The following is a 21,660-nucleotide window of genomic DNA, read 5'->3' on the forward strand; positions in this document are numbered from 1 at the left end:
AAGCTCTCAAACTAGACAACATCCAAAACAAAGACAAAATAATGAGTAAAAAGACACCTTTGGCTTTTTGTAGAATCCAGACAAATACCACTTCACTACTTTTTTCATGCGGTTGTAAGCATTCTCTTCAAGAGCAGCTCTGTGAAACAAATAGAAAGCACAGACTGAATGTCAGAATTGTTTCAATTATAAGACACTACCAATTGTTGTTATGTATCTCGTATCTAGAAGCTGAGTTGAACAGAAGTTTTGTGATTCTCAGTATTGTAAAACTTTCAGCCCGAGTGCATCAAATTAAGCTGTCAGAATCCTCTGAACATGGAAATCAAACAAAATAAAAATCAGAATCGCTTATTCCAAAATTGAGTCTGGACTCTGAGACACTAAATCCTGCTAAATGCCCCCCGTCCCCCCCAGATTTCTTCTATTCAGGAAAGACATTGCTTTATAGAATTGGCATACACATGGACAGTCGAATAATATCTCAATGTACAGTTTTTAATTCATCAGCTTTCTTTGAGCAGGTAAATACATTCTAAATCAAAATAGCATTTAATAATTTTTAAAAAGGCTAACTCTTCTACCATTATAAATATGTCTCCAAAAGAAGAAAAAGGAGAAAACAAACTAATTTTGTTAAATCTTGAGAAGTCTTTTAACCATTTCCTAAAGCTGCAACAGAAATGCTTGCAACACAATTGCTATTAAGTATTAAGAGGGGACAGACTTTGAGACATACCAGTTGAGCTCTTAGGCTGATAATTTTAAGAAAGCAAGAATATTTGACAACTGATACACTGTCAGACAAGCATTCAGACTACGTGTTCTATTATGCTGTTCAAGAGAACCAGACTAAACAACAAAGATTTCAGTATCTTACTGGTTTCTTATTTTAGCCTAAAAAATATAAGGAAAGAAAACCAGTGATAGGATTGACTCACTCGGATAGGAAGTCTGCATGGTAGTAGTAATCAGATAGCTTGTCAAGGAAAGAACGAGGTTCCAAGATAAACGTAGGCAGTACAACCTTGGATAAGTCCATTCCTGGACGGACTTGCTTCAAAAGTGTCCAGATCAAACTTTTGTTTTCTTCAGACACGACTTCTGTCTGAGCAGCCTCCCCTGCCTAAGACAAATAAAAAACTGCTTACAGAAAGGAGAAAGAAAATAAATGTTGAACTGTTTCAACACATTCTGATGATGCCATAAGAACAGAAAATGTATACACAAAATGGAACACTCAGAGGAAGAGATATAAAATTTCTCTAAATATACTTACAATACATATTTAAAATATGATACTATATTTACTATTCAGCATTAAAAACTGCATTTCTTTTTATCAACCCTAAAACAGAAAAACACCTCAATGTGGTCCTTTTGGTAAAAGAAAAGTGGAGATACTCTTCCTTACAGATCCTGAAATGAAAAACTAGGTCTATAGGAAAAGCATCCCTCTTTCCAGATCTGTTCTAAAATGCATATAAGAAGGTCTTATTGCTAACTTGAACTCCTCAACTTTCCTTGAGCTGTTGCTTACCCTAGAGCCAATCCTGGAAAGCAACAAAGCACAAAGTTATTACGTCCAGCAGGTATATAAAAATAAAGCAAACTAAAAAAACCCTCATAGTTAGTGCTTAAGAAAAAGAAGAGAGTCACAACTAATTTTATCTCCATTTCTGTTACAAATATTTTTGGTATTATTATAGCAAGTAATACATACAAATTCCTCTCATGTTTGGCTGTGTAGGGGTGAAAGAAAACCTGCAGAAATGGAACAGTAACATTGGGCATCATAATAGAATGCAAGCTATAGCAAGTCTTTCACAGAACTCTGCAAACCCCAGCGCCGCTTAACTTCTCTCTTGCAGTAGAAAAAGAGGTGTCAGTTTGTATAAAAATCTTCAACTTGAAAATTTTTATTTGAAGAAAAAAAAACAGAACACTTGAATAAAGAACCAGAGTTAGTAACAAGAAGAAAGGCAGACCCGGTCAACTGCTGCTGCGGGTGGTCCTTTCAAAGTAAGCACCTCCTCTCTGAGAAATACCCCAAATAATCTTTAACAAAGAGATCGTTCTCTTTAAATAAATTTATCTCTCAGAAGCACAGAAGTGGTGTAGCAGAGCAGAACACGGATCGACACCATTTTTTTCCCCTCAAAATTACTGAAAACACGAAAGCCAATCCTGTAAGGGGGCTGTCTAATGTAGCACATCCTCTAAAATATCAGCTTTACATTCAGCAAGTGACCCGCTCGCTACACGAAAAGTACTTTTACCTCTCCGAGTTCTTCATGACTTTGTTCTAAGTAAGTTGTTTCTTTGATATCAATTGGCTCTGGATCAACATAAGAGTCATCTTGTCGCTCTGATGTGTCGCTATCACTTTCTTCACTTTTCCCCAGTCCATCATTATCAGACTCATCATGTTCATGATCATTTTCCTTATCAGATTTATCAGAGTACATATCTTGGTCTTTAAAGTGATGCCTTTCAATTTCGCTGTCATTTAACCTACAAAGATTAAAGATTAATGAATCTTCAGCTTCACACTATGATTTCATATTTCCAAACCAAAATCCTCATAAAAAACACAATAATCCTTAGAATTAAGTGCCAGTATGAACCCTGGTCTAGCAGCAAAGTTGAACTTGCTTCAGTGGAAATATACAGGATGTGGTGTTGTCACTGAACTGTTAAAGGTACCAAATTTACTTTGCATTTATATTTAACTATTATATTCTCTAACTATGGCTAATGAGGTGAGGAAGGGACTACATACCAAGGATGAAGAATGATGAAGTGAATTCCATAACTGAAGTGATACTTCACAGAAGGCAATAATTTGTAGGTATAGAACATTACATCCTCTCCCACATTAAGGCAGTGTAAATAAATACTGATTTTAAACTCCTTATTAACTCCCCAATATGCTTCCTTCTCAAGTTTACACAGCTGTACACAGAAGGACCAAGGCATCCTCTGCTGTGATTTCACTGAGAAATGTAAAAGGCTAGCTCTAAGCTGGAGTTAAAATGGCTTTCCTGTTTTCTCTCTCTTCTGCCAGCCCCTTTAAAACTATGCCTGTAGTTTTTATTCTTAGCTGAACACAATGAATGCTCTTACAGTACTCTACATCCAAAGATCTACTTAATTAAACTATAACTCTTAATTAGACATAACAGTTGTAGCTAATTGCTGTGACTGTAATCTGGGCCAGATGATGATATTAAATTACTATTCATGACTACAGATCTCCAGCTGAATTGTATGCAGCAGTTTTACTGTTTCCTTAAGATTGTGAAAGGAGCAAAACTGTACCTGGACAAAATACTGCCCAGTCATCTGGATAGTGCCCTGAATTTGGACTGGAGGTAGTAGTCTGCTTTTTCTCAGACTATCTAATTCAGCAAGAAATGCATTTCTCCCTGTGCAGGCCTGTACTTCAGTCTTAACTACAGCGGTATAAAAGCTTTGCCCACCCAGAACAGACACGGGCAGCTGTCTTCATGTGTGTGAGGGATTACCCAAAAGACATTTATGTCAGTCTAAAAGTATACTGAACTGGTGGAAGATTAGTGAGCAAAACTGTGCAAAGCCCAAGCTTCAGACCAAATTATTTCAAACAAAGGACTAAATCTTTTGTATCTCTCTGATGCACTCTGATGCCACAACTGGAAGCGCTGGAAAGCACATTCATTCACCATGCTTGTTCAATGTATTTTCAGGAAAGACCATGCTCACAAATATTTGGATGAGAGCACTTACTGAAATTAAGAGTGACTCAAGGGCCCTCCGACATTTGACACCTATTAGTAACAGGTGATTCTAACTTTTGTACTGTTTAATTTCATAGGTTGACGGAAGCATTATTGATTAATTTGATGTTTCAAACCTGAAGCACATTAAAACCACTGAAATAGCTTTGGTATTATTTATACTTTGACCAAAGAAAAGCAACTTATATTCACATCTGCCTACTTTCGTAACACGAACTAAACTTTTTTTCAGGTGAAACAAACAAGGGAGACCAACTTCAAGATACAATAAATAAATAAATAAATAAAAAATTAAACTTTAACACTTTAACTGAGTGCTTAAACTTACTGGTGTAATACTCAACTTTGAGTTCCTTGGACCAAGCTGCCCTCTGGATCTGTTTTGCTCAAAAAATAAAGTAAATATATATATATATATATGTTTTACACTTTATCCATGTATAAAAACACAGTGCAAATAAGTCTTATAGAGAGAATTTAGAAGTAAATAGGACTGCAAAGAGAGATCCTCCCTTCAGAGAACGCCAATAACTTTGGAGAAGTTGTTACTACATGGTTCTGCCAGAAAAACAACCAGGTTTAGTAATTAATTTACTTACGGCAAGTTGTCTCCACTGTTTAAGTTGTTAGCACGAAGCAGGCCATAGAGAGAGACATGAGCACTGTCGCTTGAAGAATTCAAGTCATGCTCTTTACCTTCTCTAATCATTGTACGTTTAAGTAGACTTGAACATTTCAAAGCCAGCTCCAAAGCGTCCATCCAACACCTGCCTAAAGACAGATTTATTATTAGACCAGAGATGTTGCTGGGTAAGGCGAGCAAGGTGAATGATTCATTTAGAGCATATTCTAGCAGGTCTTCCTTAATACCAATATGGCTCCATCAAGGCTCTACCTACTGAGTTCCTCTGAAGGTGCTTGCAGACATGCTCCACTTTTGAAGACTATGTAATTGCATCACTTGGCAGAATTTGCTCACGTTATACAATTACAATATGGAAATTACAGTATAAAAATCAGTTCAATATTGGACACTCCAACATAGTTTTTCTAAAATTATGTGCTCTTCTCACTCCTCACTTATTCATTTTCCTGTATTTAACCCATTTTCCAATCTAATAGTTTTTTATAAGCAATAAAAAAGGCATTTAAAACATAACAATGAAGATAATACAAATTTACATTTCAGGGCGATTAAATAATCAAAAAATGTGACTTATTTCTCTTCTATACACTACATTTAAAAATAATTGAATAATTATTTGATGGAAAATAAGAGTCCTACTTTTAAAGACTTCAAGGATATGCTTAATTAATCCATAGAAGGAAAGCAGCTTAAATTTTGTTTTCGTTTTGTAACCTTCCAAGATGGTTGCATAAATATTAATCACTACCTCTTCCAAGTGATGGCATTAAAAATGTGTATTTTGAGGGAATTTCTACTACTAGAACTCTGCTGAATTTTGTAATACACAAACACCTTCATTAGAAAGAGTCTACATTAGCATTTAAGAAAGGAACTAGCTGCAAGGAGATCAATGACTATTTCTTCAATATTATCCCTGAATAAACATGAAAAACTGCTAGTACCAACACAACTGAATGTACCAAGCTAAGGAAGAGCCGTTACAAGCATGGAACTGCAATCACAGGGCTGTAATACACAGTAAGACAACTGAAGCAATCTCCTTCTAATGACTAACTGCTGTCAGGTGGAAAAATATTGAAGTGCCTATTTACCATCTGATTCTGAAGCGGCTCGGATGATCAAGTAACTGCTGGGTAGTGGCTGAGTTATAGAACCAACTGCTTCACCTTTTGGACCCTTGAAATACACAAAACAAGCATCACATATTTTAATTCAGTTTTAGAGTTTACTATTCATGTAACAAGCAGACACACTGCCGGCTATTTACTGTCACTCAGCAACATCTAATGAAGATATGAATGGAAAGATGGACAGCCCTCTTTTACTGCATTTCTTCTTCAAAGACATCATTCTAAGAATAGCTCCCAATTCACCCCTCTGTCTTTTAAAGAGAACAGTCTTTGGGATTCACATAATTTTTTGGTGCTTTTTCTTGTTTTGGTTTTAGGGATTTTTGTTTGTTTGTTTGCTTTTGGTAAATCAGATTTGGTATAGTAGCTTAGAAATGCTCTGCTGATGCCACTTAAAGCAAAAAGACAAAAGCATCAAAATGAATGCTAAGAGGGGAGTCACCCTCACTTTTTAAGGGGGCTGCAGATGGGCATAGAGAGAAAGGATGAGTTATTTCTCTTCAACTCTGCATTTCAGATGAGTAGGTAGGTCTGAAACAAAATATATGTGTGTGGGGAATTTTAGGAGGGCTGACTTACAACAGAAGCTGTCTAGCAGAAGACTCCACATCTGTAAACAACTAACCCTTCCCCTCTGGTCCTCATCCTCCCTTGATGAGAATAGATTCCTCTCAATTTGTAAGAAGATGCTATGGTTCAGAAACCCCAGAGAGACAAAGAGCAAGCCAAACCACTGGAAAGAGCAGGAGGCTCTCCTCAGTGATCCACTTGATGCTTCTTTTACACAAGAACATGTCTGGTATCTCCGCTGCATCCTATGCTCCAGAACTGTATGGCATCTGCTGTCTTCAGAAGACATGCGTCCATCAGTATTTAAACAAAATGGAGGTAACTGTTCCCACTTGAACACTATGTTTTGCAATAGGAACCCACTCTTCTTGTCTCCCTCCCTCTCCCTTCAACTTCTCTATCACTCAATAGTCAATCCCCCCCCTCCCCCAAAATTTTGGTGCCTAACTGTATTTAGATGCCTAAAACTTGGTGCTTAAAAGAAAAATAAAATGATAAGGATCATAGCTAAGTCCATAAAAGACATTCAGATGCTTAAGTCCTTCTACAAAGAGAATCAGCAGGACACCAAGAATTGAGTTCAACCAAAAGAAACATACAGGACGTTAAATGGCAAAGTTTAACTTTCATTATGAAGTTTTTTTCACATTTGGAATTTAAAACAAAACAAATCCAAAAGACCCTTCCATTTCTGCCAAGCTTTGCTTTGGAATAAAATACTAAGCAATCATTTTGAAGTCCCTTCAAAAACACTTACCCATGGGAACATTAAGGTAACTGATAGGCAAAGAGGGCTGTATTAAACACACTTGAAGCTGTTGTTGAAAGCTGGGTTAAGCCTGCCTAATTCATGAGCTATCACAGTTTGGTCTTGACTGATTTCCCCACAGAAGCCTAATGAAAAGCCAGTATAAGGCTTGGAAGAGGGAATTCAAAAGCCAGCAGAAGTTTTGAGCAAAAGCAGATAATAGCAGATATTTTAGAAGCAAGCGTATGAAACAGCCAGAACATTTTTGAGGGTGAGAGGCAGGTAACACGGAGTCTTGGTGGTGCTTAGATACCCATACACACGAGCTAGTGCTGGTGTAAACAATGTTCAGAAACTTCTAAATAGATACAGAGTGGAAGTCACTTGGGTGTTAAGATTCTATGTTACAGTCTCCTCCACTGACTGGAGAGGCGCATCTAAGCAACGTGTTTGGGTAGGTGGCACGTGAGGATTGCAGCTAACAAGACCCACGAGAGACATTATGCAGAGCACTCCTGGTTTCGAGGGTGGACCTGGCACACTGGGGGATGCAAGGGAGAATTCACTGCACCCCTGGGGAGAGGAGAGCTGGGAGAGATCACTGGGCACTGCACAAGGGGGATGGTACTGTGCTGCGGCACCATGGGCACATGTATACCGAGCAAATGCCTCTGCTATCCCAAGTCCTCAAAATTGCCAGATAACAGGACACAAAGGGCAGCACTCTTCCCATCAGAACTTTAAGGTTATGCTGTGGGCATACAGGATGCATTACTTTGTACCAAACAGATGTAATAAAGAAATGAAGGTTTGCATTTGTGTGTGTGAGAGAGAGAAAAAGCTATACTTCCATGGGTAGCTGCACAATGTACTCATTAACACAAAATTAATTATTTGACTGAACATTTAAGTAGGTTGATTTATTTTGAAATATTTGCTTGTGCATTTTTAATTGATTACTGTTTCAAAAGCACTTGATGTTTTTCCTTTCTATCAGCCATTGTGACTTCAAAATCGATTTTCAGTGTATTAGTGTCTAAGACATGTTAGTTTTCACTTGTTAGACAACTGCATTTAAACTGATTGTACAACTACTGGAACATGAGGTAATGGACAAATTATGAATTCCACTAGGTTAAGGAACTTTGAAGTTTACTTTCTACAGAATATTCATGCCAACTAAACTCAAGTGCCACAAATATTCATAGAAAACAACAATATCAGGCAGTCATACTTCACTAAATCTCTTCATGAAAAGTTGTTTGTGGTGACTTCTCTAGTTAACATCTTAGAAAACTGAGATGGCATTAGGATTGGGCACGTGAGGAAGAAAGAACAAGGTTCAGTGCATCAAGTACCTTGGAGTGCAGAAGGAACATCAAAGACCACAACAGTAGGCCTAAGGGAGCATGGTAAGAGACTGGCTGCAAACTACTGTCAATGAGAATTTGCAAGCTGTCAGAGGGGCACACTAGAGAAGGTGTGTTCAAGCAAGAAAATGTCCTGCAGTACTTAGCTCTGTGTAAATATTTCTTGCAACGTCATCTTCCTACACTGACGGCAAACACAACTCATTTTGTCTTAGACTTCAACCTTGTTCTGGATTATCTACTCTATAAATCAGTCAATTACCATTTATGTTCATGAAAATACACCTTCCAGTAATATGTTCATTACTAGGATGTTATAATTGACTAGAAAAACAAGGAAGAAAGTAGTTTCAAACTTCAAGGCCTCTCATCTAATTAAGTCCAGTAATTCTCAATTGCAAATAGCCATACCAAAATGAACAAATGCCACTCCAGCTCTCAGCACATTTAAAATGGACAATATCAACTTGTTCAGGTTCAAAATATGACCTACCTTAAAAAAGTAAAAATCTGGAGGGGCATGTCCTCTAAATTCTAAATATCTAGTTAAAAAAACAAACAAATCCATTTCTCATTGCCAAACAATAAAGAAATATATGATTGATTTGTGATCTTCTGCAGACAGGCCACCACTTTGCAACGTACATATACAAGTTCATAAATAATTAAATCACATTAACACCAAACTCTGTTGCTTTGAAAAAGGATATGATGTTTGTGTTCTGCTAATGTGAGATCACAATTCAGTAGTGAAAAGTCCTCCTAAGCAATACTGAAATAAAATTATTCAAAAGGTACTACAAATGATTTGATCTAAGTTTGGTACATTCAGATAATAGCAATAATGACAGTAATTCAGCAAGACCATCGCAAATGTCAAGGATAATACTAGCTGACTTACTTCCCACTCTGAGATAAGAAAGAAACAAAAACATTGCAGCATATTCTCCAGATGTGACAGCACCACATTGGTATTAACGTAACGTCTCATACAATACAATCTCAAAATTAGTACTTGTATTGAGATGTATGTTGCAGAGAACACAATTAACTAATAGAAAGGACTCTGACATTGTATTGCAATTAAAATAAAAATTACAAAAAACTGAAATAATCCTTTGCTGTGCAGAACACAGCATGACTTTTAACACCTGCAGCTAAGAGCTGCTAACAATATTATGCCATGTATGACAAAGCAAGTAGTCATCAGAACTGAAGAGGAACATTTATCTTTGTAAAATTTCAGCCAAAATCAAATGCTACAATTAGCAATATATGCTGTTATTGTACAAGGATGCTATTTGAATTTCTACTCTCACAAGCAAATTGAACTAGGCTGACATTACATGAATATAGAGCTGGAAGCCAAGAAATGTTTATAATGCATCTGAATACTTTCATCTTTTTCAATCAATTTCCTCCTTAATTTCCTAGATTAGACTGATGTAGAATACAATATTATATACTCATTCCTTCCACTTACATAACCACCAGTGATGGCATTATCCTCTTCATGGCCTACTTCTGCACATCAGAAGTTATGTAAGTACATACAGCAGAAAAAAAGCAAATATTTTTTTGCGATGAAGAGAACTACACGCTGAAGTTTTACATTCAGAATAAACAAATCATTGAAAGTTATAACAGACAACCCAGTTCAACTTTCTGTTATGGCTGTCTTAACTCATAGTTGGCTAATACTGGTCATCCTTAAGAACCATACATGCTACCACTAACCTTTATAGCCCATATGGACTGCTCCAAAGGATGAAAAAGTTTGAAACAAAAGCCATCTTTTTTAGAAGGTCTCTCAATGAGTTCACAAGCATTCAGGAGCACTGTTCCCACCCACTGGCCATTCTTGGGTGTTTTGTAAACAAGCAACACTCCTGGTTTCAGTACACACCACAGTTTGGTCCAGCTTTTCAAGGTACCCCGAATCTGGAAGACAAACAGTCACAGTTACATCCCAGTGAACTCAGTACAAAAATCATCCCCTTCAACAAAACAGAAATCAAAATTAGAAATGTTTATTAGTTTTTTTTCCAATAAAACAAAAAGTCTATTCAAGTTCATCCGTGTTTATCAAATATAGTAAAAAGGCATAATTTAAGCGTTCATTCTTTTACTCTGCCTTGACAAGTACTTATTTTACAGAAGAACACACACACATCAGATATGTGAAATATGGATAGTCATCTGAAACTTCATGAATTGTTCTATTGGGAACACATTTTATCACTAGTGTAAAGGCAGGATAATCTTTGGAAACACAGTTCTTCTGAAAACAGGACAGACATCTGAAAGAAAAACAGGATATTCACCAAATAAACTATTTAAATTAGATCTGAATTTCTTAGATTAAATCTCTCACAAGGAGCTGTTAATTTCAACCCATATGTGCTATATAAGACCCTTTCAAATCCCTGAATTCTGCACATCTGATTAAATTGCTCGCATCGTTTCATCAGCTCTGGATTTAAGTTCTTCTGTCTGTAGGACCAAATGCCAACACAACTTGTAAGCAAAGTTTTAACCTGTTTACATTGATTTTGCAAAAACCTGAGAAACTTCTCCTAGACAAGCTATTGTTTGGAGCTAAATATAAAAACAGGATTTCCAAGTAATATGCTACATGTTCAAGGCATAATGATGCTGACTGCCATCTTTAAATCATTTCTCACTTTCTGTACAAGTATTAGTGGACAGTTAGTTCTTAGGTGAGGAAAGGAAAATTACCAGAAAGAAACACAAATAAATATATTCATATACCTAATATGACCGAACTACTTTCACAGGTGGTAACAAACTTAACAGAGCTTCAATTCAAAGTGCAAAATAAAAGGGACAAGATTGGAATAATAAAGCCAACTCATGTGAAGCTAATGGCTACACATACAAGATGCATGTGACTATAGTGAATGCAGTAAGTGGGAGCTAGGTTCCTCCATTATTCCCCTAGCAAGCGAGCACAAAGTTGCTGGGATGCAATTAGTATCTGCTGTTTGTAGAAAAACATTAACAGCAACTTCAGCTGCTGAACCTTTTCTATTCTGGTCAGAAAGCAAACGGCAGCTGCTAAATCTTCAACTTAGGTTTCACATTTAGATTCTGACCTTCAGCCAGTCAGCCATAACAATAACTGATGGGTCTGTGATTGTGCTGAGCAATTCTTTTGTAGCTCTCTTCTTTTCTTCTCTGTAATTTTTCTTTTGAACCTGTAAATAATAATAGAAGTGTTTATAATGCCACAGACAAAAGCAAGTAACCACAGCACAAAAAGCCATCTACTAATACAAATCGAGGTAAAACCTGCTAAATTCAATTTGCAAGAAAGATGGAGATAAGCAGTTTTAAAACACCATTTGAATCCAAGTTCTAAACAACTCTCCCATACTGTTTCAGAAGCTGCTACCAACATAGCAACTTCACATTCTTCTACAATTTGTTTTTAATACTGAGAACTGTGAAATTCCTCTTAGAATCATGGGGTGAGATGAGATGGAATGAACCAAAACAAACAAAAATACCCTTCCTTTCCAGGTGTACAGTACAAAACCAAGTTGAGGGCTGGATTCAGATTTTTACTGGCACTTTACTTGATCAATTTTTATCCATCTCTCACTTTTCTTCCCAGCAAAAATTCACCGTAATATATATCCATCTTTTAGTGGCAAATAATGTTTTGTTTCCCCTGATGTGGCATTTAACGAACAGAGGAATTTTAGTCTTGTTACAATGGAGGGGTAAAAAGTCAGTAAATAAAACAACACAGGGAAAGCATGCAAACCATAGCTTTGTTACTTCGCTTTGTCTTTTCAACACAGGTGTATGTCCTGAGGTCCTTGCTAAGCTGAATTATCCTATAAGCTTCTCAGTTATCCTATAATCTTATGTATTCTCAAAGACTACATTATAAAAGTCCATACTTCGTAACAGTACAGTAAGACTTGAAAACCCAAGAGAACCAGCAACATTAATTCTCACAGAACTCAGATATTCCATAGAAGTCTCCTCACTGATGGGCATTTCTCTTCTCATCAGAAGAATGTGATAAAACTTTGTGCATGTTTATAGTCCATGAGAAGTTACTTAGACAGTAATTCACCTTGAGAGATTCCTTTTTGGTAAGTTTGCTTGAAGATAAAGAGATGTCTTTCTCAGAGCCATTGAAAAGCTTGGATTCAGACTGAAATTAACAAAACATAGAATAAATAAATGATAATAGATATGAGGCCATATTACTGTTTCAGTGTTTGAAGTGTACAGGTATGTTTCCAAACTCCCCACTCCCATTCTTTTTTCTGCTGTTTATGCCACTTAGTAAAACCAGGCTTGTAACAGAAACTGTTCACCACCTATTAGTGGAGTCTTTTCTTCATAATGGTTTTGTGGGGAACAAGTCTGAGATTCCTCCAGAAGCTAAAGTAAATACAGTAAATATTTAGGCTATGTATCCTGTTGCTTCACATGTCACAGTCTTGACTAGGTAGGCATTACTTCAGCAGAGAAAGAAGGTTTTAGGAGAATCCTGGTATTTAAACTCAGGAGTCATTCCTGTGTCTGACATGTGAATCTCAACGTCTTCCTAACTTCACAGATCCTCCAAATGGATTGCTATAGAGGCACTTACCCCATGACCCATGAAGGAAAATAGAGCCTCTTCAATCTAGAATTCAGTGCTCTGCAAGTTACCAGAGTACAACTGACCACTGCTGGCACTTGTTCTTCTGCTTTGTACCTAATGCCACGCTCTCGTTACTCTGCAAATAATCTCAGAGAAGCTCACCATGGCAATAGGCAGAAGACAACTCAGGTTTGTTTATAAAGCCCAAGTCCCCATTCATGGCAAGACAATATGCTGCCTCAGCACCACGTGATTTCTGCCCCTTCCCCCACCTCCCATAAGGTTCAAAGTTTACTTCTTGGCATCTGTTGCCTACGAGTTGTAAGGGAACTAGAGCCACCAAAGATTCACCCTGGGTTACAGAGCTGAGTTATCACACACCATTCCTATTCCAACTCAGAGAACACCGTATGGGCACCCCACTGTATAAAAATATCAGATAAATTACAGAGTTGTATTTCTGTGTGCAAGAAAATATAAACCAGATAGCCAAAACCACAGGTGCAACAAATGGCAGAAAGTACTTTTAAATCGAAACCATTTCAGCAGTAAGTAAACGTTCCTTAACTTCCATGTACATTCTGCAAGAAGGAAGGTTATCTCTTTGTTTTATATTAAAGCTATGTTCTTAACACTGAAAATATAAGACAAGCATGCATCTTGAAATTTAATTCCAGCCTAGAAGTTAAAGGAAAGATGGTACTTTAAACATAATAACAAGAAAAGGAAAAAATGCTTATCACTGTCACATAAGAGGTAATGAAGTCATTATGCGAGGTATAATGGAGTAACACAAGTAAAACATTCATAAATATTCCAGTTGCTCACTAGCAGAAAGCTAATGCAATCTAAAGTCCACACACATAAAAGCCCAAACCAGTAAATATCCCAGGTTACAAAGACTCATTTTCTCAGTTATAAAGTTCACTAACGTGACACTGAGTGAAAGTCCTTATTTGCCTATCCAACAGATTATGGACAGATCAATGACGAGGATATTTTTAATCTAATGATCTCCTCATCTGCGTATGGGGGGATAGGATCAAAATTTATAAGAAAAAACCTCTCTAGTTAGAAACAAGGATTGCTACTTCACCCATAGCTGGGACAGCCAGTAACCATCTTCTGCTAGCTTGAAGCTTATTGGTGGGGTATAAAGGAACTACTGATCTTAACAAGCTCCGCTGCAAATATAAGGATAAAGAACTATATGTATGAAGAGAAGTAGGAATGTCTGTCTCCTCTTCAATAGCAGAAAATCACAAAAGGAACAGTAAAGCATAAAAAGACTTAAGATTCTGGAAATAAAAAAGAACCCGTCCAAAAAAAAAAAAAAAAAAAAAAAAAAAAGCAGAAGGAAGAAAAACAAATTGGTTAGTCAAAGATAACTTATTAATAGAGTCTGAAATTCAGCTGGGTTAAAACACAGTGCTAACTTATTCCCAAGACAAAAAAGATTTAGAGGTTTCTGGACCAATAAAATATACTTTGACCAGAAATAAGCCGTATGATTAAGTATGCTTCCTTGATTTCCCAGAGGATATGTTAAAGCTTACAGACATGGTTCTGTGACTTCAAATCAGGTGGAAGACACTGACTCTTAAGGGTTGTTCAGCTGTGACATCATGGAATTGTACCAATCACAGAAACTGACCTGCTCTTCCAGAACGCAATTCTAAATACACTATTTAAGTAGGGGATGTTACCATAATCTTCACATCAGTTTGATTTTGTTCAGCACCTGTTTGATGTTTCTCTTGAAGACTCAGATGTATGAAACACTGCATAAAAACTTCTATGAAGGCCTGGAGGGCACTCCTCCTCTCCTCTGGCTGTGTCTGCCTGTGCCTGGGGCAGCTCAGGGAACCTTGGATCAGAGTGCTGAGAGGAGAGCTGTGTGGGAGCTTGGTGAGAGGCAGGCCTCTTCCCCACCTCACCCAGGAGATGGATGCACGGGAGCTTGGCTCCGAGCCCGAACCAGCTTACAGCTGTGCCTAGTTGTGCTCCTAACTGACCCAGCACCCAACTGATCCATGCATTTCAGCCCCCAGCTTGGCCTAGGATCTGCCTTGTCTCCACAGATTGGTGCTGTAAGCAGAGCCTGGCCTGCACTACCAGCCTCTCTCTCCTCACCCTGTCCGTTTGTGGTAGCACCGCACTCCTGGCTGCTGCCCCGCTGCCCTCCCCACACAGCCATGTAATGGGATCATTCAGAGCCTCTGAAATCTAGCTAGTGGTGATGCTTAAATAAGGAAAGCAATCAATTCAGCAATCAAACCTTACGGAACTCTCTCCTCCACAAAATCAAATCTTTCTGCTCTTTAAAGTTTTGATGAAAAAAAAGACATCTGTTTTATGAGACACCCAATTAAAAATATTCTTCAGGAATTCCACATTCTAAATATATATGGAGCACTAGATGAAAGTGTAGTGGTTTGACAAGCCAGGCACTCTAAGAATTACAATAATACAGTTTTTAAAGAAAGTAGCATCAGAACAGCCTATACAACATCTTACAGTGTAAAGCTTCTACAACTGTTATACACAGATTTAAAAGGATTTAGGAAAGGAATAAATAGATAAGGCAGATTTCTCTCTGCATTACTACAATGACTTTTTACACAAATGATTCATACTATATCAGGACCAGCAGAAAAGAGCATTATATTCTGAATGCCAATGCTACTGCAAAGTGCTCCTGTAAATAAACTTGATTAGAACAAAACAAAACTGTGGAGAGAAGAAAAAATGGGATCACTACAAAACAGTCTCTGGTTGCTCACGTAGTTCAAGTTTTCTTCCCCTTTAAACTTCAGCCACCTCAAGATGCTGTATTTTTGGTGACTGCTGTCTCCCAACTCTGTGTGTTCTCATTTTTCACTGTATCTCAGTGAACCTTTTTCACAGAGACTAAAAAGGCTCCACCATCTCTATAATATGATGATTATGAATATGCATGAAAGTCTAATATGTTCGTTACAGCAGGCACTCAACTCCTTTGCGTGCTGACATTTTTAAGCCAGATGGAGGCAGCTGTCCTTACCTTGCTTTTGGACATAGAATGTGCTGTATCCTCTTTGCTTTGTGAGGCCTCATCTTTCCCTTTGTCAAAACCTTAAAGAAAAGACAGCATTGTTGCAAATGATTTGAATGCATTACATTTAACACAAGCTAGCCTTTGAAATAAATTTGCAAATAGGATTTACCATTGAAAAGTGCAAACAAACCAGATTTTCAAACAGCTTACATATATTAGTTCATCAGGTAAGTTGAAAACATATCAGTTACCACAGCATAGTCAGATTTAATACCTGCTAAGAATTGAGAACAGTCTACTGTATTTGGATGGTGCTACACTCAATTCAGAGATCTAACCAACTGAAAACATCAGCAGCAAATTGTCATCCTTTTATGTCCTCAGCCTCCCCTATCTGCACACGCAGGCATGAACACAGCAGAACACCGAGGAAAGCTGGGATTGGTTTGTTCATTCCTTTAGCAAAAAATAATGGTTAAAATCCATACCAGTGAAAGCAAATAGATAACAGGGGTTAAGATTGCCTGTCAATTTCTCACAAGTACATGAAAAGATGGCGCACATTTGCCTTGAATTTATACTTTGGACTTCACATTGCACAGATGTAACTACATTAAGTCACCAAAATCCCACATTTATCTTCTGTGAACGATTCACAATGTGAACCCCACACTTTCATAGCATCCAAAGAGCAAAGTGAGCCAACATCTCGGTGATTTGCTTTATTTGAAGAAGTTGGCTCTAGCATAGGCACTTATAAATGGGAATAAAACAAACACCTTGATGCATTTATTTTAGTTACAATGCTGTCACTGACACGCCTTCTGGACATAAGGGCATAAGTGAATATCAGGTAAAAAAAAACAGCAAAAAGGAATAGTAAAAAGCGTGTTCAAGAAACACGCAGATGTTGTACTGAGGGACATGGTTTAGTGGGGAAATACTGGTAGTGGGTAGGTGGTTGGACTGGATGATTTGGAGGTCTTTTCCAACCTTGACGGTACAATGGTTCTATGGCAGTGCCTTGCCGCCCGGCCCACTAGAGGGCACCAGACCCACGGAGAAACGGCACATGGACGGACAGACAGCTGCTGCTTGGAGCCTCTGCTACAACTCAGCCCAGCCTTCTGCCACAGAAATGGGTACTTAAAATGGGTGGGTACTTACGCACCTGACATCACATCGTTGATCAGAGAAACAGTTTGACTTCAGGTTCTTCAATTGAGTGCGTGCATGCGTGTGTAGGCTTTGTAAGGTTGAAAAGAACTTTTGCCGAGTCCCTGTAGCCGTGTTTTTGGTATAATGATGGATTTGGTTTCTTCTTTTTAAGAATAGTATCTTCACCTTTCCACAACTTACGCTAAACCCAGAAGATTAATACAGCATTGATTCATCTATCACAAATACACATCTTGGGAAGTTTCTCGGAGTTATTAGAGACAACGGGACAATCTTCAGGCTCTGTGAGGAATCCAAGATTCCCGCTTTGCTTCAGTAGGCCATTTTTTTTCCTCATTATTTTCTACTTTATTACCTTTCGTAGAAATTCAGTTTGAAGATCAGATCTTAAAAAAATACGCACTGCAGTACAATTCATCTTATGGCTACCCAAATATAACTTCACACATCTTTACAGAAGCCTTCCTGCAGACAGTTCATTAAGCCCTCCCTTATGAAATTCTCCTAACACATCTGTGAGGGGTTTGTCTGGCTAAAAATAAATAAATAAATAAAGGCATATTGCAGCAGGCTATTTGACACAGAGAAGAAGCACCTACACAAGCAGATCTGTAGCTCTTGGGAATCCAGCAAAAAAAAAAAAACCCACAAATAGACACAGCAGGATGCAGAAGCTGGAAGCCACATTTCACACGTAAGACCAAATACCAAAGCACATTTTCTACAGGATCAGTGCTGTAAGAAGACAAAGGTGACCTCAAGTCTTAGAGGACAGACCTAAGTTCAGTGAGAAGTTATTAGACTTGATGCCAGTCCTGGACAGTCAAACATGCACTACAATCACAGTAACGATGTCTTCTCCTCATCCCACAGCCAAAAGAAATCACCAGTTAGGAACTAAGTTCTGCTGAAAAGGTAATGCAGGGATATTTTCATCACTTTCCGTGTTTCATTTATCTATTGAAACAGAAACACAAAAGTGATGGGAATTACCAAGGAAGTGCTACCTCAGGGTTGGGATTACATTAGAGAAGCTCTTTTTCTGAAGCACAACAGCTTTAAGGACTTTGCACATTCTTATCCAACATGCACATTTTTATTTCCATATAAAGCTCTGCATCGGTACCACCAAGCACAAATAAAACCAGAAGGAGCTGTACTATACTCAGAGTGTCAGACAAAGACCAAAGCTGCCTTCCTGAATTGCACCTTCTTGCTCCCAGAGCCTCCCACCTGAGAGGTGCACGTGTTTGCTGCTTTACAATATGTCACTGCACTCCCTCTCTTAGTCACACAAACAGCAAAATGATGGCTGGGGGACTTGCTAGTGAATCCAGCTGCTGAAATCACAGCACTGCAGGTTCTAGGTCGCTTTGCAGTACACTGTCATAGTTTATGACAAAAAGCCAAGCAGTCGGATCCATATCTTGTGCTATCCTTATTGCTCCCCTCTCAGTGGAAGGAACAAGCCAACATAGACTACAGACAGAAGGCTCTTCTGCCATAAGACAACATGTATGACTTAAAAAAACAAAAAAGAGCATTATTCAGGTGCTACCCCAGACACAGCCTTCCCCAGTGTAACACTGCTTTTGCTGGTGCATCTTCATTAAGATGAGGGGAATGCATGTACAGTCAGTATTATGCAATGGTTTGACTCAGAAGGGAACTTAAAGGCCACCCAGTTCTAACCCCTTGCCATGGGCAGCACTGCCAGCCACTGGATCAGCCTGCTCAGGGCCCCATCCAACCTGGCCTTGAATGTCTCCAGGGATAGGGCATCCACAGCTTCTCCAGGCAGCCTGTGCCACTGCCTTACAACCGTAAGAGCCAAGAATTTCTTCCCTATATCTAATCCCAATCTGCCCTCTTTTAGTTTAAAACCATTATCTCTTGTCCTGTTCCTACACGCCCTTGTAAATGTCTCATCCCAGCTTTCCTGTAGGCCCCTTTTTTAGGTCCTGAAAGGCCACAATAAGGTCCCTCCAGAGCCTTCTCCTCCCCAGGCTGAACAAACCCAGCTTCCTCAGACTGGAGAGGCGTTCCAGACCCCAAGTCGTCCTGATTCTTCTGACATTAGTGTGAGACTAATACCTTCAGGGAGATTTGTACTGAAATATCACCAAAAGCTACATATGAGTCCTAACTGAGGACAATATACACTCTGCCATGGAAATACTTGGTCAACACCATCAAAACAATTATACCCATAGAATCAGAAATAAGATGCAGTTTTCCCCCCTCCTGGTAGCAGTTATGAACTACAAGTTTCTCTATGGATTTCTATTTAAACTCATGAGAGCAATCTTCAGACAAAACTGCCAGGGGAAAGCAAGCAAGTGCAGTCTGAATCAGCCTTCAGAGCTGCAGACCGAGCACCCAATATTTTTCAAGGCATTTGCAGCTATATTTCTTTTAATCTTAAGTTTCTCTGCTGTAGCCCCCAAAGCAGTTTTGGATAGTAGAAACTGTATCCAGCGCAACACCGTCTTAATAAATTTCTCCCACTGCAGTCTTTGTTTTGTTAACGTCACAGGCCCCGAACTCTGAAAGCTGATCCAAAACCGAGCAAGCTATGGTTCACGATCTGACCTTAGATTCTAAGGGAAACTTTCCAGGACTACATTCCTATTGAGGGCACATGGCAAGTCCAGATGAAAACTCACAATGAACTTTCAGAAAGACCTGAGAGAAGGCTGACAACTGCACACAGTTTGAACAACCAGAACTTCATACATGTAAGCTGTCCTCACAACAAAACCAATCAGTAATTGGCAGGGCGGCTGGAACTAGGTGACCTTTAAGGCTCCTGCTTATCTGAACCATTCTATGACTCTGTAACTCTTCCGAGATGGAGCTAGAGCACACTGTCAACGTTAAAAGAAAAAAAAAAATCTTCCAAAATATCATTGTTGACAAAAAACAATGAGTAGGAATGATGTGAGATTAGTGTTCAAGAATCTTCAGTTTGAAGCCTGTAGTGGGGCATATTTAAAACAAATATGTTTGTTTAAGGTACTTCAGTTTCGAAGCACAGCATGTGTTGGCTCTTTGAAGTCACACCTACAATCTGTCCCTTAATCAATCTTGAGCGAAGTGGGAAAGAAAAAGCAGAACAGCCATGCAACGCCTTCTGCATTTCAAGTACTGGTGTTGTATCTCTCAATTACCATCTACAATTAGGACACTTTAGTGAGAAAGAAAAAAAATTAAATGGTACTTTTTAATACTGGGCTATTTTATTGACAATCTAACAAAAAAATAACTACTGACTGGAGAGTTGTTTGTTTGTTGGGTGTTTTTTTTTGTTGTTGTTCCCAACAGCCCAAAGAGCAAGAGAACAAAAGTACACATGAAAAGATCACGAACCGCCAGCCTAGCAACAATATTACTGAGTTGCAAATGGAAAGCAAGAAACAGACTGATCTGATTACTTGTGTGAATGTGCAGTTCTGAAAAAAAGTTACTGAGCTGAAAATGGATATGCTTCTACAAGGACAAAGTGAGTTATAATCTGTGGGGGACAGAAATACCGGCGTTATTTGACAAACAAGGCAGAGAAAAGAGGAAAGAATCTTTTAAGATTCAAACATCAGAGACAAGAGCGTTTTTGACTGAGTGATTTTCAGCAGCTTGTTGACAAACACTTTTAGAAATACTATTCCATATTATCTAATTCATTTTGAAGGTAGGGAGGTTCTACCTATCTGCCAACTCCATGCTTTCAAGGTTTGACATCGTCATTTCCTGAGCAGCTTTAACAAGGCTCCTGGTAGAAGACTGACCACTTCCTGATGCAGATGAAGAGGTTATTTTCTATGGTAAAACAGGAGGGCTACCAAGAAAGCTAACAGAACATGGTGTCCTGAGGAAGCACCCAGCTGCCAGCAGCTGAGCATGCCGCTCCAGCAATTCTGCAAGCCGGTGCGAGCCAGTGGTGTGGAGAGCTCAGAAATCACCAGCCCACAGCCTCCCGCATGCTCTGCACCCTGATTCTGTTTCATTGCTTCAGAGGCTGAGCTTACAAATTGAGTGAGCTGTTCTTTAGAAGGTACACAGTAAGAAGAGAAAAGTACTTTTTTTTCCCCCCAACACTGCAGCCCCACAACAAACTGTGCATTTGCGCAGGCTCAAGACAAATCACACGTGCAGAATAATTCCAGTAAGAATGTACAGTTTTTGCAGCATTGCTTTTCAGAAATAGGTGACCTTGTATTTCCAAGGATCAAAGTTTCATGAAGTAAACTATTGAAATTCAAGCACTACATCAGCAGAACACATAACGGACAACAAACCTCTAGAAATTCACTTCAGTATTCCATTACTGATTCTAAGGAGACAAATCTGAGGAAGAAGAGATTCAAGCCCTTTCTGGTGCTAGATTTCTTAAAAGAAGTCTTGCAGTACAGACTTCAGCAAGGCTATGGTTTTAGCCTTAACTCCTTCTATCTTGTCACTCCATGTACTACATAAAGAGATTTATAAATCACAGTACAGAACTTCAGTCATAAAAGCTCAACCAACCAAACCAAAATACTCCATGAAGTATCAAGTAAACAAATTACTTTTAA

General features: G+C 38.5%; 1 protein-coding gene across 20 annotated transcripts in view; it reads right to left on the bottom strand.

Annotated features, from left to right (window-relative positions):
* OSBPL8 (oxysterol binding protein like 8) overlaps positions 1–21,660 on the bottom strand; it is an 82,438-nt gene that overhangs the window by 11,063 nt on the left and 49,715 nt on the right. For 17 of the 20 annotated variants that reach the window (XM_040651240.2, XM_015283179.4, XM_015283163.4 and 14 more), the window contains 9 exons: positions 15,917–15,987; positions 12,355–12,435; positions 11,363–11,464; positions 9,984–10,187; positions 5,520–5,604; positions 4,379–4,550; positions 2,280–2,514; positions 942–1,126; positions 58–139 (listed from right to left, as the gene is read on the bottom strand). In XM_040651240.2, the coding sequence (XP_040507174.1) occupies positions 58–139; positions 942–1,126; positions 2,280–2,514; positions 4,379–4,550; positions 5,520–5,604; positions 9,984–10,187; positions 11,363–11,464; positions 12,355–12,435; positions 15,917–15,987 (1,217 nt within the window). Of the gene's footprint in view, positions 1–57; positions 140–941; positions 1,127–2,279; positions 2,515–4,378; positions 4,551–5,519; positions 5,605–9,983; positions 10,188–11,362; positions 11,465–12,354; positions 12,436–12,879; positions 13,047–14,360; positions 15,061–15,916; positions 15,988–21,660 lie in introns of those variants that run through there. The other 3 variants (XM_040651245.2, XM_046912664.1, XM_004937585.5) reach the window with 3 other exon arrangements.

Source organism: Gallus gallus, chromosome 1 (genome assembly GCF_016699485.2).
Source record: "Gallus gallus isolate bGalGal1 chromosome 1, bGalGal1.mat.broiler.GRCg7b, whole genome shotgun sequence".
In the NCBI taxonomy this organism is placed as follows: domain Eukaryota; kingdom Metazoa; phylum Chordata; class Aves; order Galliformes; family Phasianidae; genus Gallus; species Gallus gallus.